The following is a 15,791-nucleotide window of genomic DNA, read 5'->3' on the forward strand; positions in this document are numbered from 1 at the left end:
AAAAAGTTGTCCCTCGGGTTCCTAATATTACCCCTTTCACATTAAACCTTTAGTTCTTGATTCCCCTACCCTGGGTAAAAGTCTATGTATTCACCTTTTCTATTCCCCTCATGATTTTATACACCTCTATAAAATCAACCTTCAGCCACCTATGCTCCAAGGAATAAAGTCCAAGATTGTCAAACCCTCCCTATGGCTCAGGGCCTCATGTTCAGGCAACATACTTGTGTATCATCTTTGCTTGCTCTTTAGCATATAGGCATCTTTCCTATAGAAGGGTAACCAAAAATAAACAATTGCAGTGGGAGAATTCAGTGTCCATACTGCTGGGTTGCAAGCCACCCAAACAGAATATCAGGTGCTGTTCCTCTGGTTTTGGTGCAGTCTCACTCTGGTAATGGAGGAGGCTAAGGACAAAAAGATCGGTATGGGAATGGAAAGAGTTAGTGACTGGGAGATCCAGCAGACCTTAGCAGACAGTATTCCGCAAAACGGCCGCCTAGTCTATCTGGCTGTACTTGCATGGAGCTCGGAGGAGCAGGCGGTTTGGAAACAGAGAAAAGAGTTCATTGGCTGGAAAGTTTGTTACAAAAGAAGGTGACTCACAGAGATGGCAGGCAAATTGGTGCAGTGTGTTTCCTGCAGGATGTGGGAAGGCAGGGACACCGCTGGACCTTCTGGAAACTACACCTGCAGGAATTGTGTCCAGGTGCAGCTCCTGAAGGAACGTGTGGGGGAACTGGAGAAGCAGTTGGTTGACCTCAGAGTCATCCGGGAAAACGAGAGTTTCCTGGACAGTGAGGTTGTCATGCCAAGGATACAGGAAGAGCGAAGGTAGGTGACTGTGAGAAAGGGGAGTACAAGTGGAGTGCAGGAGATCCCGGTAGCTGTGCCAAATGAAAACAGGTACACCCTCTTGGGAGCAGAAGATACTTCCAGTCCAAATGGCGGACAGGTCGGTGGCTCCAATACTAACGATGAGACTCGACCGGTGAGACCGAAATCGGGTCGAACCATAGTGGTGGGTGACTCCATTGTCCGAGGTGCGGACAGGAGATTCTGTGGTGGCAGGCGAGACTCGAGGATGGTCTGTTGCCTCCCTGGTGCCAGGGTTAAAGATGTCACGGACCGACTTCAGAACATCCTCGAGAGGGAAGGTGAACAGCCAGAAGTAGTTGTGCACGTGAGCACAAACGACGTCGGAAGGAAGAGGAAGGAAGTTCTGCAACGTGAGACTGAAAAGTAGGACTTCAAGGGTGGTTATCTATGGATTGCTTCCTGTACCTCATGCTGTTGAGGGCAGGAACAGGGAGATAGGGGATATGAATGTATGGCTGAGGGGCTGGTGCAGGGAGCAGGGATTTAGATTTATAGACCATTGGGAACTCTTCTGGGGTAGGGGTGAACCGGAACAAAAGGGACGGGCTACACCTTAACTGGAGGGGGACCAACGTTCTGGCAGGCAGGTTTGCTAGTGCTACACGTGTGGGTTTAAACTAAATACTAGGGGGGAGGGGTTGACAAATTGGGAACATAAAGATGGAGTTAAAGGGGAAGTGATTACAGGAAAAGTTGCAAAAAACTCCCGAATTAATGGGAAGGAAAGTTCGAGAAGGGATAAGAGAGTAAGATCAGGACCGATAGTGACTGGTGTGAGAAGGGAGGTGAATGCCAAAGTTAGAGTGTTGTATTTGAATGCGCGAAAAATAAAGTGGATGAGCTTGAAGCGCAGTTAGATATTAGCAAGATGATGTGGCAATTACAGAGATATGGCTGCAAAAGGACCAGGGCTGGGAGCTGAATATTCAGCGGTTTACGATCTATCGAAAAGACAGACAGGTGGGCGGAGGGGGTGGGGTTGCTCTGTTGGTAAGGAATGACATTCAGTCCCTTGCAAGGGGGACATAGAATCTGGAGATGTAGAGTCAGTATGGACAGAACTGAGGAATTGTAAGGGTAAAAAGATCCTAATGGGAGTTATCTACAGGCCCCCAAACAGTAGCCAGGACATGGGGTGCAAGTTGAATCAAGAGTTAAAATTGGCATGTCGCAAAGGTAATGCTACAGTGTCTATGGGAGATTTCAACATGCAGGTAGACTGGGAGAATCAGGTTGGTACTGTACCCCAAGAAAGGGAGTTTGTGGAGTGCCTCCGAGATGGATTCTTAGAGCAGCTTGTACTGAAGCCTACCAGGGTGAAGGCAATTCTGGATTTAATGTTGTTTAATGAACTGGATTTGATAAGGGAACTCAAGGTAAAAGATCCAGTAGGAGGTAGTGATCACAATATGATAAGTTTTAATCTACAATTTGAGAGTGAGAAGGGAAAATCGGAAGTGTCAGAACTACAGTTGAACAAAGGGGACTCTAGAGGCATGAGGGAGGAGCTGGCCAGAGTTGACTGGAAAGATACCCTAGCAGGGAAGACGGTGGAACAACAATGACAGGTATTTCTGGGAATAATACAGAAGGTGCAGATCAGTTCATTCCAAAGAGGAAGAAAGATTCTAAGGGGAGTAAGGGGCGACCGTGGCTGACAAGCGAAGTCAAGGACAGTATAAATATAAAAGAGAAGTATAACATAGCAAAGATGAGAAGGAAGCCAGAGGATTGGGACTATTTTAAAGAGCATCAGAAGATAATTAAAAAGGCAATACGGGGAGAAAATATGAGATACGAAGGTCAGCTAGCCAAGAATAGAAAAGAGGATAGTAAAAGCTTTTTTAGGTATGTAAAGAGGAAAAAAATAGTCAAGGCAAATGTGGGTCCCTTGAAGACAGAAGCAGGTGAATTTATTATGGGGAACAAGGCAATCGCAGACAAGTTGAACAGGTACTTTGGATCTGTCTTCACTAAGGAAGACACAAATAATCTCCTAGATGTTCTAGTGGCCAGAGATCCTAGGGTAATGGAGGAAGTGAAGGAAATTCACATTAGGCGGGAAATGGTGTTGGATAGACCGATGGGACTGAAGGCTGATAAATCCCCAGGGCCTGATGATCTGCATCCCAGGGTACTTAAGGAAGTGGCTCGAGAAATCGTGGTCGCATTGGTGATCATTTTCCAATGTTCTATAGATTCAGGATCAGTTCCTGTGGATTGAATGTTATCCCGTTTTTAAGAAAGGAGTGCGATACAAAACAGGAAATTATAGACCAGTTAACCTGACATCAGTGGTGGGGAAGATGCTGGAGTCAATTATAAAAGAAGAAATTGTGGAACATTTGGATAGCAGTAACAGGATCGTTCCAAGTCAGCACTTACGAAGGGGAAATCATGATTGACTATTCATCTGGAATTTTTTGAGGATGTAACTAAGAAAATGGACAAGGGAGAGCCAGTGGATGTAGTGTACCAAGACTTTCAGAAAGCCTTCGATAAGATCCCACATAGGAGATTAGTGGCCAAAATTAGAGCACATGGTAGGGTATAAAATTGGTTGGCAGACAGGAAACAAAGAGTAGGGATAAATGGGTCCCTTTCAGAATGGCAGGCAGTGACTAGTGGGGTACCGCAAGGCTCGGTGCAGGGAACACATCTACTTACAATATACATTAATGACTTAGATGAAGGGATTAAAAGTAACATAAGCAAATTTGCAGATGACACAAAGCTGGGTGGCAGTGTGAAGTGTGAGGAGGATGCTATGAGAATGCAGGGTGACTTGGACAGGTTGTGTGTGTGGGCAGATGCATGGCAGGTGCAGTTTAATGTGGATAAATGTGAGGTTATCCAGTTTGGTGGTAAGAACCGGAAGGCAATAGACAATAGACAATAGGTGCAGGAGTAGGCCATTCGGCCCTTCGAGCCAGCACCACCATTCAATGTGATCATGGCTGATCATTCTCAATCAGTACCCTGTTCCTGCCTTCTCCTCATACCCCCTGACTCCGCTATCCTTAAGAGCTCTATCTAGCTCTCTCTTGAATGTATTCAGAGAATTGGCCTCCACTGCCTTCTGAGGCAGAGAATTCCACAGATTTACAACTCTCTGCCTGAAAAAGTTTTTCCTCATCTCCGTTCTAAATGGCCTACCCCTTATTCTTAAACTGTGGCCCCTGGTTCTGGACTCCCCCAACAATGGGAACATGTTTCCTGCCTCTAATGTGTCCGACCTCTTAATAATCTTATACGTTTCGATAAGATGCCCTCTCATCCTTCTAAATTCCAGTGTATACATGCCCAGTCGCTCCAGTCTTTCAACATATGACAGTCCCGCCATTCCGGGAATTAACCTAGTAAACCTACGTTGCACTCCCTCAATAGCAAGAATATCCTTCCTCAAATTTGGAGACCAAAACTGCACACAGTACTCCAGGTGCGGCACTGTACAAAGGCAGAAGGACCTCTTTGTTCCTATACTCAACTCTTGTTATAAAGGCCAACATTCCATTGGCTTTCTTCACTGCCTGCTGTACCTGCATGCTTCCTTTCAGTGACTGATGCACTAGGACACCCAGATCTCTTGAACGTCCCCTTTTCCTAACTGGACACCATTCAGATAATAATCTGCCTTCCTATTCTTACCACCAAAGTGGATGACCTCACACTTATCCACATTAAACTGCATCTGCCATTCATCCGCCCACTCACACAACCTGTCCAAGTCACCCTGCAACCTCATAGCATCTTCCTCACAGTTCACACTGCCACCCAGCTTTGTATCATCTGCAAATTTGCTAATGTTACTTTTAATCCTTTCATCCAAGTCATTAATGTATATTGTAAATAGCTGCGGTCCCAGCACTGAGCCTTGCGGTACCCCACTAGTCACTGCCTGCCATTCTGAAAGGGACCCATTTATCCCCACTCTTTGCTTTCTGTCTGCCAACTAATTTTCTATCCATGCCAGTACCCTACCCCCAATACCATGTGCTCTAATTTTGCCCACTAATCTCCTATGTGGGACCTTGCCGAAGGCTTTCTGAAAGTCAAGGTACATTACATCCACCGGCTCTCCCCAGTCAATTTTTCTAGTTACATCCTCAAAAAATTCCAGAAGATTAGTCAAGCATGATTTCCCCTTCGTAAATCCACGCTGACTCGGAACGATCCTGTAACTGCTATCCAAATGCTCCGCAATTTCGTCTTTTATAATTGTCTCCAGCATCTTCCCCACCACTGATGTCAGACTAACTGGTCTATAATTTCCTATTTTCTCTCTCCCTCCTTTCGTAAAAAGTGGGATAACATTAGCTACCCTCCAATCCACAGGAACTGATCCTGAATCTATAGAACATTGGGAAATGATCACCAATGTGTCAACGATTTCTAGTGCCACCTCCTTAAGTACCCTGGGATGCAGACCATCAGGCCCTGGGGATTTATCAGCCTTCAGTCCCATCAGTCTACCCAACACCATTTCCTGCCTAATGTGAATGTCAGATTATTATCTGAATGGTGTCAAGTTAGAAAAAGGGGAAGTACAACGAGTTCTGGGTGTCCTAGTTCATCAATCACTGAAAGTAAGCATGCAGGTATGAATGAATGAAGGAATGAATAAGTTTATTGGCCAAGTATGAGCATTTACAAGGAATGTGCCTTGGTGCTCCGCTCACAAATTACAACAAAAACATACACTTAACAATTAAGAATAAAGCATAAACACGTCAAAACAATAAGGATACGACATTACGGTCTAAACATGTGGGTGAAAATAACCAGAGCAAAAATGAAAATACAGACTTTGGTTATTGAGTAGAACTACCACTCGTGGAAAAAAGCTGTTTTTATGTCTGGCTGTGGCTGCTTTGACAGTCCGGAGTCGCCTTCCAGAGGGAAGTGCTTCAAAGAGTTTGTGGCCAGGGTGAGAGGGGTCAGAGATGATCTTGCCCACTCGCTTCCTGGCCCTTGCAGTGTACAGTTCGTCAATGGGGGGAAGGTTGCAGCCAACAACCTTCTCAGCCGTGCGAACGATCCGTTGCAGCCTCCGGATGTCATGCTTGGTGGCTGAGCCAAACCAGACCATGATGGAGACAGTGAAGAAAACTAATAGAATGTTAGCCTTCATAACAAGAGGAGTGGAGTACAGGAGCAAAGAGATCCTTCTGCAGTTGTACAGGGCCTAAGTAAGACCACACCTGGAGTATCGTGTGCAGTTTTGATCTCCAAATTTGAGGAAGGACATTTTTATGTAGGTTAATTGGCTGGGTAAATGTAAAAATTGTCCCTAGTGGGTGTAGGATAGTGTTAATGTACGGGGATCGCTGGGCGGCACAGACTTGGAGGGCCGAAAAGGCCTGTTTCCGGCTGTATATATATGATATGATATGATATGATACTATTGAGGGAGTGCAGTGTAGGTTCACGAGGTTAATTCACGGAATGGCGGGACTGTCGTACGTTGAAAGACTGGAGCGACTGGGCTTGTATACTCTGGAATTTAGAAGGATGAGAGGGGATCTTATTGAAACATATAAGATTATTAAGGGATTGGATACGCTAGAGGCAGGAAACATGTTCCCGATGTTGGGGGAGTCCCAAATCAGGGGCCACAGTTTAAAAATAAGGGGTAGGCCATTTAGAGGAGTGGAGTACAGGAGCAAAGTCAGAGAGTTGTGAAGCTGTGGAACCCTCTGCATCAGAAGACAGTGGAGGCCAATTCCCTGGATGCTTTCAAGAGAGAGTTAGATAGAGCTCTTAATGATAGCGAAGTCAAGGGATATGGGGAGAAGGCAGGAACGGGGTACTGATTGTGAATGATCAGCCATGATCCCAGTGAATGGCGGTGCTGGCTCGATGTGCCGAATGGCCTGCTCCTGCAACGATTGTCTATAGTCTATATTGTCTATGTTTGGTCTCACTGATGTAAAGGAGGCGACATCAGAAGGACCAAATACAGTAGACAAGGTTTGAAGAGGTGCACGTGAATCTTTGTCTCACATGGAAGAGCTGCTGGGGTGCATGGATGAAGGCGAGGGAATTGGCGGCAGACATTACATGTCTTGAGGTTGCAGAAGAAAGTGCTTTGGGAGGTTGTGGATTGTCAAGAAATAGATGAGCAAACCAAGCAGTTGCTGAGAGAGTAGTTTCTGCAGATAAGGGGACAGGAAGTTTACAGGTGATGGGATCATGTTGGACATGGCAGAAATAATCTGATTTGACATAATGATGTGTTGGATGTGGAGGCTGGTGAGGTGAAAGGTGAGCACCAGAGGAACTTTATCCATATGCTGCCTGGAGGGAAAGGGAGCGAGACCGGAACTGCAGGACACAGAGGACACAGGTGAAGGAACTATCCATAACACCAGGAGGAAAATGTTTACTGAAGAAAGAAGACATGTCCTGGAGTGGAAAGCCTCATCTTGGGAGCAGATGTGGCGGTGATGGAGAAATCATGCCAAAAGCCTTCTTCACCAACCTATCTATCCACAATGCCACTTTCTGAAAACTATGTATTTGTACCCCAAGAACACAAAGTGCTGGAGAAACTCAACAGATCAGGTAGCATTTCTGGAGGACATGGATAAGTGACGCTTGGGGTTGGGACCCTTCATCTGACGTTGTAGTGGGAAGAGAAAGCTGGAACAGAGTTGGGTGAGGTGGTTTTCGATTGGCATATGGGAAAATTGACTCTGATCCCGATACTCCACATTACATTTGATTTTATCTATAAATCTTCAACACTATGTTGGGGGAGTCCAGAACCAGGGGGCACAGTCTTAGAAGAAAGGGGAAGCCATTTAAAATTGAAGTGAGAAGGAACTTTTTCACCCAGAGAGTTGTGAATTTGTGAAATTCTCTGCCAAATCACTGGATGAATTTAAGAGAGAGTTAGATAGAGCTCTGGGGGCGAGTGGAATCAAGGGCTATGGGGAGAAGTTGGGCACAGGTTACTGATTGTGGATGATCTGCCATGATCACAATGAATGGCGGTGCTGACTTGAAGGGCCGAATGGCCTCCTCCTGCACCTATTTTCTATGTTTCTAAGGTATCACAAAATGCTGGAGTAACTCAGCAGGTCAGGCAGCATCTCAGGAGAGAGGCAATGGGTGACATTTCGGGTCGAGACCCTTCTTCAGACTGATATCAGGGGGGCGGGACAAAGAAAGGATATAGGTGGAGACAGGAAGACAGTGGGAGAACTGGGAAGGGGAGGGGAAGAGAGGGACAGAGTTGGAGAAGTCAATGTTCATATCGCTGGGCTGCAAGCTGCCCAAGCGAAATATGAGGTGCTGTTTCTCCAATTTCCGGTGAGCCTCACTATGGCACTGGAGGAGGCCCATGACAGAAAGGTCAGACTGGGAGTGGGAGGGGGAGTTGAAGTGCTCAGCCACCGGGAGATCAGGTTGGCTAAGGCGGACTGAGTGAAGGTGTTGAGCGAAACAATCGTCGAGCATGCATTTGGTCTCGCCGATGTAGAGAAGTTGACATCTAGAGTAGCGGATACAATAGATGAGGTTGGAGGAGGTGCAGGTGAACCTCTGTCTCACCTGGAAAGACTGTTTGGATCCTTGGATGGAGTTGAGGAGGGAGGTAAAGGAACAGGTGTTGCATCTCCTGCGGTTGCAGGGGAAAGTACCCGGGGAGGGGGTGGTTTGGATAGGAAGGGACGAGTGGACCAGGGGGGGAGATGGGAAGATGTGGACAGTAGTGGGGTCCCGTTGGAGGTGACGGAAATGTTGGAGGATGATTTGTTGGATACGCTGGCTGATGGGGTGGAAGGTGGGGATGAGGGGGATTCTGTCCTTGTTACGAATGGGAGGAGGGGGAGCAAGAGCGGAGCTGCGGGATGTAGAGGAGGCCCTAGTGCAAGCCTTATCTATAATGGAAGAGGGGAAGCCCCGTTTCCTGAAGAATGAGGCCCTAATGTGAAACATCTCATCCCGGGCGCAGATGCGGCGTAGATGGAGGAATTGGGAGTAGGGGATAGACTTTTTGCAGGAGACAGGGTGGGAAGAAGTGTAGTTCAGATAGCTGTGGGAGTCAGTAGGTTTGTAGTAGATGTCAAGTCACTAGTCTGTCTCCTGTGATGGAGATGGTGATCTCCAGAAACGGTAGGGAGATGTCGGAGATAGTCCAGGTATATTTAAGAGCAGGATGGAAATTGGTAGTGAAGTGCATGGTCAGTGAGTTCTACATGGGTACAAGAGGTAGCACCAATGTAGTCGTCGATGTAGCGGAGGTAGAGTTCGGGAATGGGGCCAATGTACGTCTGGAACAGGGATTGTTCGACGTACCCGACAGGCATAGCTAAGGCCCAAGCGAGTGCCCATAGCTACGCCTCTGGTTTGGAGGAAGTGGGAGGAGTCAAAGGAGACGTTGTTAAGGGTAAGAACCAGCTCTGCTAGGCGGAGGAGAGTGTTAGTAGATGGGGATTGGTTGGTTCTATGGTCGAGGAAGAAACGGAGGGTTTCAAGACCATCCTTGTGGGGATGGAGGTGTAGAGTGACTGGACATCCATGGTAAAGATGAGGGAGTGGGGGCCTGGAAACCGGAAGTTATCGAGTAGACGGAGAGCATGTGAGGTGTCTTGGACGTAGGTGGGGAGGGATTTGACCAGGGGGGATAGGATGGAGTCGAGGTAGGTGGAAATAAATTTAGTGGGACATGAACAGGCAGAAACAATGGGTCTGCCAGGACAGTTCAGTTTATGGATTTTAGGTAGAAGGTAAAATCGGGCCGTGTGGGGCTGGGGAACGATAAGGTTGGAGGCATTAGAGGGTAGAGCGCTGGAATTGGTGAGGTCTGTGATGGTGCTGATGATTAAGGTCTGGTGCTCGTCGGTGGGGTCATGGTCCAAGGATAAGTAGGAGGAGGTGTCTGAGAATTGTTGTCTGGCCTCGGTCCGGTAGAGGTCAACACGCCAGACTATCACAGCACCTCCCTTGTCAGCGGGTTTGATGACTAAGTCAGGGTTGTTGCAGAGTGAGTGGAGGGCTGTACGTTCTGGAAGGGAGAGGTTAGAGTGAGTCAGGGGAGTGGAGAATTTGAGGTGGTTAATGTCACTCCGGCAGTTGGAGATGAAAAGTTCTAGTGAGGGTAGTTGGCCAACCGGGGGGGGGGGGGGGGGTCCAAGAGGAGGGGGTCCGCTGGGGACGGGAGAAGGGGTCATCAGTGGGGGGTGAGGACTCCTTCCCATGGAAAAAGGCTCGGAGGAGGAGGCGACGGAAGAAGAGCTCCACATCATGGTGGACCCGGAACTCGTTGATGTGGGGGCGGAGGGGAACAAAGGTGAGGACAGACCGTTCAGTGTCTGAAAGGGGGAGGTCAGGAGGGGATGGTGAACACCCGGCAAGTGTGGGGGTTAGGGTCGGATGGAGGCAGGGGGCAGGCGTAGGTGGAGGCAATGTATGGTGGGGGGGTGGTAGGTTACAGGGCAGAGGGGGGCATGAGGACTGATGTGGGGAGTAGCTAGGGTCGCCTGGTGAGAGGGGGAAGGGGGAGATGCAGTGGAACCCCTGCTGTGGTTCCCTGGAGGAGGAGGTGGGCAGTAGGACCCAGCAGAGTCAGACCACGTGCTGTGGGACTCTGCCTCGTGGGGACTGTGGGGATTGTTTCCTCTGCAACCGCAGGAGATGCAACACCTGTCCCTTTACCTCCCCCCTCAACTCCATCCAAGGACCCAAACAGTCTTTCCAGGTGAGACAGGTTCACCTGCACCTCATCTATTGTATCCGCTGTTCTGGATGTCAACTTCTCTACAATGGCGAGACCAAACGCAGGCTCGGCGATCGTTTCGCTCAACACCTTCGCTCAGTCCGCCTTAACCAACCTGATCTCCCGGTGGCTGAGCACTTCAACTCCCCCTCCCACTCCCAGTCTGACCTTTCTGTCATGGGCCTCCTCCAGTGCCATAGTGAGGCCCACCGGAAATTGAAGGAACAGCACCTCATGTTTCTCTTGGGCAGCTTGCAGCCCAGCGGTATGAACATTGACTTCTCCAACTTTAGATAGTTCCTCTGTCCCTCTCTTCCCCTCCCCCTTCCCAGTTCTCCCTCTGTCTTCTTGTCTCCACCTATATCCTTTCTTTGTCCGGCCCCCCTGACATCAGTCTGAAGAAGGGTCTCGACCCGAAACGTCACCCATTCCTTCTCTCCTGTGATGCTGCCTGACCTGCTGAATTACTCCAGCATTTTGTGATACCTTCGATTTGTACCAGCATCTGCAGTTATTTTCCTACACTTCTATGTTTCTACCATGCCAGACAGAGACCACTGTTAAGTTTGTAATCGTGATCTCTTTCAGCCCTCTAATTCTCCAGCAACTCAAAGCCACGCTGATACTGATCCCTTGAATGTTTCTTCTGAATTTTAGATTGAACTAATGCCATGAGCTGCCAAGCCTTGAAATCTTGAATTCTCTATGAAAATCTCTATCATTCTGACTCTTTTTTCTCATTTAAAACGTCAAAATCCGAGCCATAGAGTCGTACAGCAAGAAACAGGCCCTTTGGCCCAACATCTATGCGTCCCACCTGTTTGACCCATAGACCTCAAAACCATTTCTAGCCATGTCCAGTCCAAATGCGTTTTAAATGTTACAGTATCTGCCTCAACTACCTCCTCTGGCAGCTCTATAATATCACCGCTCATCCTCCAGTCCGAAAAATAACCTTCCGGAATCACCCTCTGATGATGTCAATTCTCAGCCAGCCAGTTCTACTTTATTCTGATGTGTTCTAACCTTCCAGAGCAGGTTCATGTGGAACCTTATCAAATGCCTTGATGAAGTCCATATAGACAATGTCTACGGCTTTGCCCCCATCAACCTTTTTGGATACTTCTTCAAAAAAAGTGAATCAGATTTGTAAATCACGTTCTCCCACATACAAAAACCATGCTGTCTATCCCTAATCAGCCCCATGTCTATCCAAATGCATATATATTTTATCACTCAGAATACTGTCCAATAACTTGCCTATATAACTGGTTTATAGTAACAAGGCTTTTCCTTGCAGACCTTTTTAAATAGAGGCACAACATTAGCCACCCTCCAGTCCTTCCAGCACCTCACCCTCGTTTAACGGTGATTTATATATATCTCAGTCAGGGCGCCTGCAATTTCTTCTCTAGGTTCCCACAGTGTCATGGATATATCTCAGAATTCCTTCGAAGATTGAGGAGATTCGGGTATGTCCTCTGACCATCTGGCCGTACTCCACCTTCCTGCATATTAGCAGTGACTGAAGAGCACAGCCCCAGTGGTGAGGACTGCACAAAGCTGGTCAGAGGAGGCAAAGAAATTACTCCAGGATTACTTGGAGTCGGTAGATTGGGCGAAGTTCACGGACTCGCCAACAGATCTTTACAAATATGCCACCGTTGTCAACAACTTCATAAGGAATTGTGTGGAGGAGTGTGATCCTCTTGGTTGGTTGCTTGGTTTTTTAATATTATTTATTGAGTACTTTGTTTACAAACCAGTTGTGCTGCTGCTGCAAACAATTTCATTATATAACCATATAACCATATAAGAATTACAGCACGGAAACAGGCCCTTTCGGCCCTACCAGTCCATGCCGACCACTTTCTCTGACCTAGTCTCATCTACCTGCTCTCAGACCATAAACCTCCAATCCCCTCCCATCCATATACCTATCCAATTTACTCTTAAATAATAAAATCGAGCCTGCCTCCACCACTTCCACCGGAAGCTCATTCCACACAGCCACCACCCTCTGAGTAAAGAAGTAAAGAAGTTGTTCCACCATTAAGTGTACGAAGGAACTGCAGATTAGTTTAGTTTAGTTTCGAGATACAGCGCGGAAACAGGCCCTTCGGCCCACCGGGTCCGCGCCGACCAGCGATCCCCGCACATTAACGCTGTCCTACACACACTAAGGACAATTTTTTACATTTACACTGCCAATTAACCTACATACCTGTACGTCTTTGGAGTGTGGGAGCAAACCGAAGATCTCGGAGAAAACCCACGCAGGTCACGGGGAGAACGTACAAACTCCGTACAGACAGCACCTGCAGATGCTGGTTTAAACCGTAGACACAAAATACTGGAGTAACTCAGCGGGGCATCATTGTTCCCTTTCGGTACATTTGGCAATGAAATACTCATGATTTAATAGCTGATTAGGCCTGGGAGATTTTTATCTATCTATCTAAGTATTATTTGACATATCTTTAGTTTAATGAGATTTAAAAGTAAAATTACAGTTGAAACCTCATTGTGAACGACCTAAAGTTAAAGAAGCCTTAAGGGCCTGTCCCACTTAGGTTATTTTAAGGCGACTGCCGGCGACTAGGGTGTCGCCGAACGTTCGCCGGGGTGTCGCGGGCATGATCGTGAGAAGTCTTCAAAGAATCGTAGCGGAGGCGCGTTGCTGAAAAATTTCCCAGATAGAAATTTCTCGGTGACAGCTGGCTTGTCGCCAGATATCGTAGCTTATTGCGGGCGCTGTCACAAGCTGTCCCCAGGTTTGCTAGGTTGTCGCAGATGCATTTAGAAGCAAGTAATATTAAATTAAGTAATTTGAAGATACCATAAAATACTTATGTTTAACCAATTTATTTACCGTCACGACATTTTACAGGTAGATTGGAGGCGACAGTTTGACGGTCAGGTAAGCGTGGGAATTTTGCGATGTTTATGGCCATCAGCGATTACTTTTAAAGTAGCCTCCCAACCCAGATATGCAACCCAGAAACCAGATATGCATCTCCCGTACATTTTCAAAGAATGCCCACACTCCGCACAAAAATCCATTTAACCACGTTTAAAATTTAATTTCTTAATACTGCTGTAAGTAAACTGGAAGTCAATCCAGTTTACACCTTGTTACAATGAAGCTTGGTTTTCAAGTAACCCGGGCAAGATGTTATATTTCAAAACTCTCAAGTAATTACAGACTTGTCAGTGATTTCTGCGAAAATTAAGACGTTGGAGAAGCATTGATAAGCGTGGGAATTTCGCGATGTTTCTGAAGACGGTGTATTCTCCTAGCCAGGTGCTAGTTTCACAAAAAAAGTGGATAGACCTGATTCGGCATTGTCGTGGTCATTGTCGTAGGGTAAAAGAAAATTTCGGCGATCTGCTACGATTTTGACAGTCACCGGCAGTCGCCTAAAAAAATCGCCTAAGTGGGACAGGTCCTTTAGACCATTTTTAGTTAAAAAAACTCTTGAAAACCTTGTCGATTGTTAAAGTGCATGGGGTTTCAAACTTTAAAACTTTGTTGATGTTATGGAATACATTATATAACATTGCAACATATCAGTTGTCTGTGAAGGTGAAACATTAAATATCAATGTTGAAGCCGAAAGCAAATTATAATAGGCTCTAAACTGCAAGTTACACAAAGTCCATGCTAAATGAATTGCCTGTAAAAATTGTACGGAGCTAAACGGGAATATGTTCATGTATATTTATTAAAAATATATTTACCAACATAACATCCATAAAATCATCTTAAATTTTACAAAACAATATATTTATTCCAGAAACTGTATGAAATAAAACAATTTAACTCAAGATATGAAGATAGGTTAGCTTATTGTAAAATACACGCAAAACTCTATAACTTTAATAAGTGAAGAATCATGATCAGAATTTAAAATCTACAAAATATACAAATCCATATACTCACGCATCATCCGGTGTGAGCTGCACAGGTTCACTTGTAAACTGAGTGTCAAAGTTTTCCAAACCATAATCATCGGTGCTCTGTGGCTTAAAGGGAGGAGTCACTTGTTTCTTTTCCAACTGAAATAAGAACATTCGGAATGAAGTCAGAACAATGCAAAGTCATGTACAGATCAGTGGAAGGTAGAACAATTCAGTTAAAAATATGCAACTTTGGGCAGTACTTCCACTGGCAGCTGTTTCCATATACCCACCTCCCACTGTGTGAAAAGGTTACCCCTCGGATTCAGCAGCCTACCATGCGGAATCTTGTGAAACACCTAGCTTAGGTCCATAAAGACAATGTTAATAGCTCGGCCCTCATCAACCTTTTGAAAAAACTCAATCAGATTCGTGAAACATGATCTCCCACATGCAAAACCATGCTGACTACCCCTAATCAACCCCTATCTATCTAAATGCATGTGCAGTAAACCCTTGCTTTAAAGGACCGCTTACAGTGTGTGGTGTGGTAGCAGGATTCGCAGATACTTGTAAAAATCTGACAGGGACCACGACGAGAACGCTCCTGCTATACTGAAGATGCGGCAGACTGCGAGTGTGGACAGGGCCTCCAGACTATGGAACATCTCCTGAGCTGTAACATGCGGCATGACGTGCGTGCAGCGTAGGTTTACTTGGTTAATTCCCGGAATGGCGGGACTATCATATGTTGAAAGACTGGAGCGACTAGGCTTGTATACACTGGAATTTAGAAGGATGAGAGGAGATCTTATCGAAACGTATAAGATTATTAAGGGGTTGGACACGTTAGAGGCAGGAAACATGTTCCCAATGTTGGGGGAGTCCAGAACAAGGGGCCACAGTTTAAGAATAAGGGGTAGGCCATTTAGAACTGAGATGAGGAAAAACTTTTTCAGTCAGATAGTTGTGAATCTGTGGAATTCTCTGCCTCAGAAGGCAGTGGAGGCCAATTCTCTGAATGCATTCAAGAGAGAGCTGGATAGAGCTCTTAAGGATAGCGGAGTCAGGGGGTATGGGGAGAAGGCAGGGACAGGGTACTGATTGAGAATGATCAGCCATGATCACATTGAATGGCTGTGCTGGCTCGAAGGGCCGAATGGCCTCCTCCTGCACCTATTGTCTATTGTCTATGACACATGCGCTGTAAAGGATCTTGCAGAGGCCAACGACGAGGCACTAAAATTTGCTTGCTATTGGCAAACAGCTGTGTGATGACACGAATAAATAA

General features: G+C 46.4%; 1 protein-coding gene across 5 annotated transcripts in view; it reads right to left on the reverse strand.

Moving 5' to 3' along the window:
* prkcz (protein kinase C, zeta) overlaps positions 1-15,791 on the reverse strand; it is a 426,501-nt gene that overhangs the window by 7,310 nt on the left and 403,400 nt on the right. For all 5 annotated transcript variants that reach the window (XM_078425700.1, XM_078425701.1, XM_078425698.1 and 2 more), the window contains one exon: positions 14,544-14,659. In XM_078425700.1, coding sequence (XP_078281826.1) covers positions 14,544-14,659 — 116 coding nt within the window. The remainder of the gene's footprint in view (positions 1-14,543; positions 14,660-15,791) is intronic.

This window comes from Rhinoraja longicauda, chromosome 30, assembly GCF_053455715.1.
Source record: "Rhinoraja longicauda isolate Sanriku21f chromosome 30, sRhiLon1.1, whole genome shotgun sequence".
Taxonomy (NCBI): Eukaryota; Metazoa; Chordata; class Chondrichthyes; order Rajiformes; family Arhynchobatidae; genus Rhinoraja; species Rhinoraja longicauda.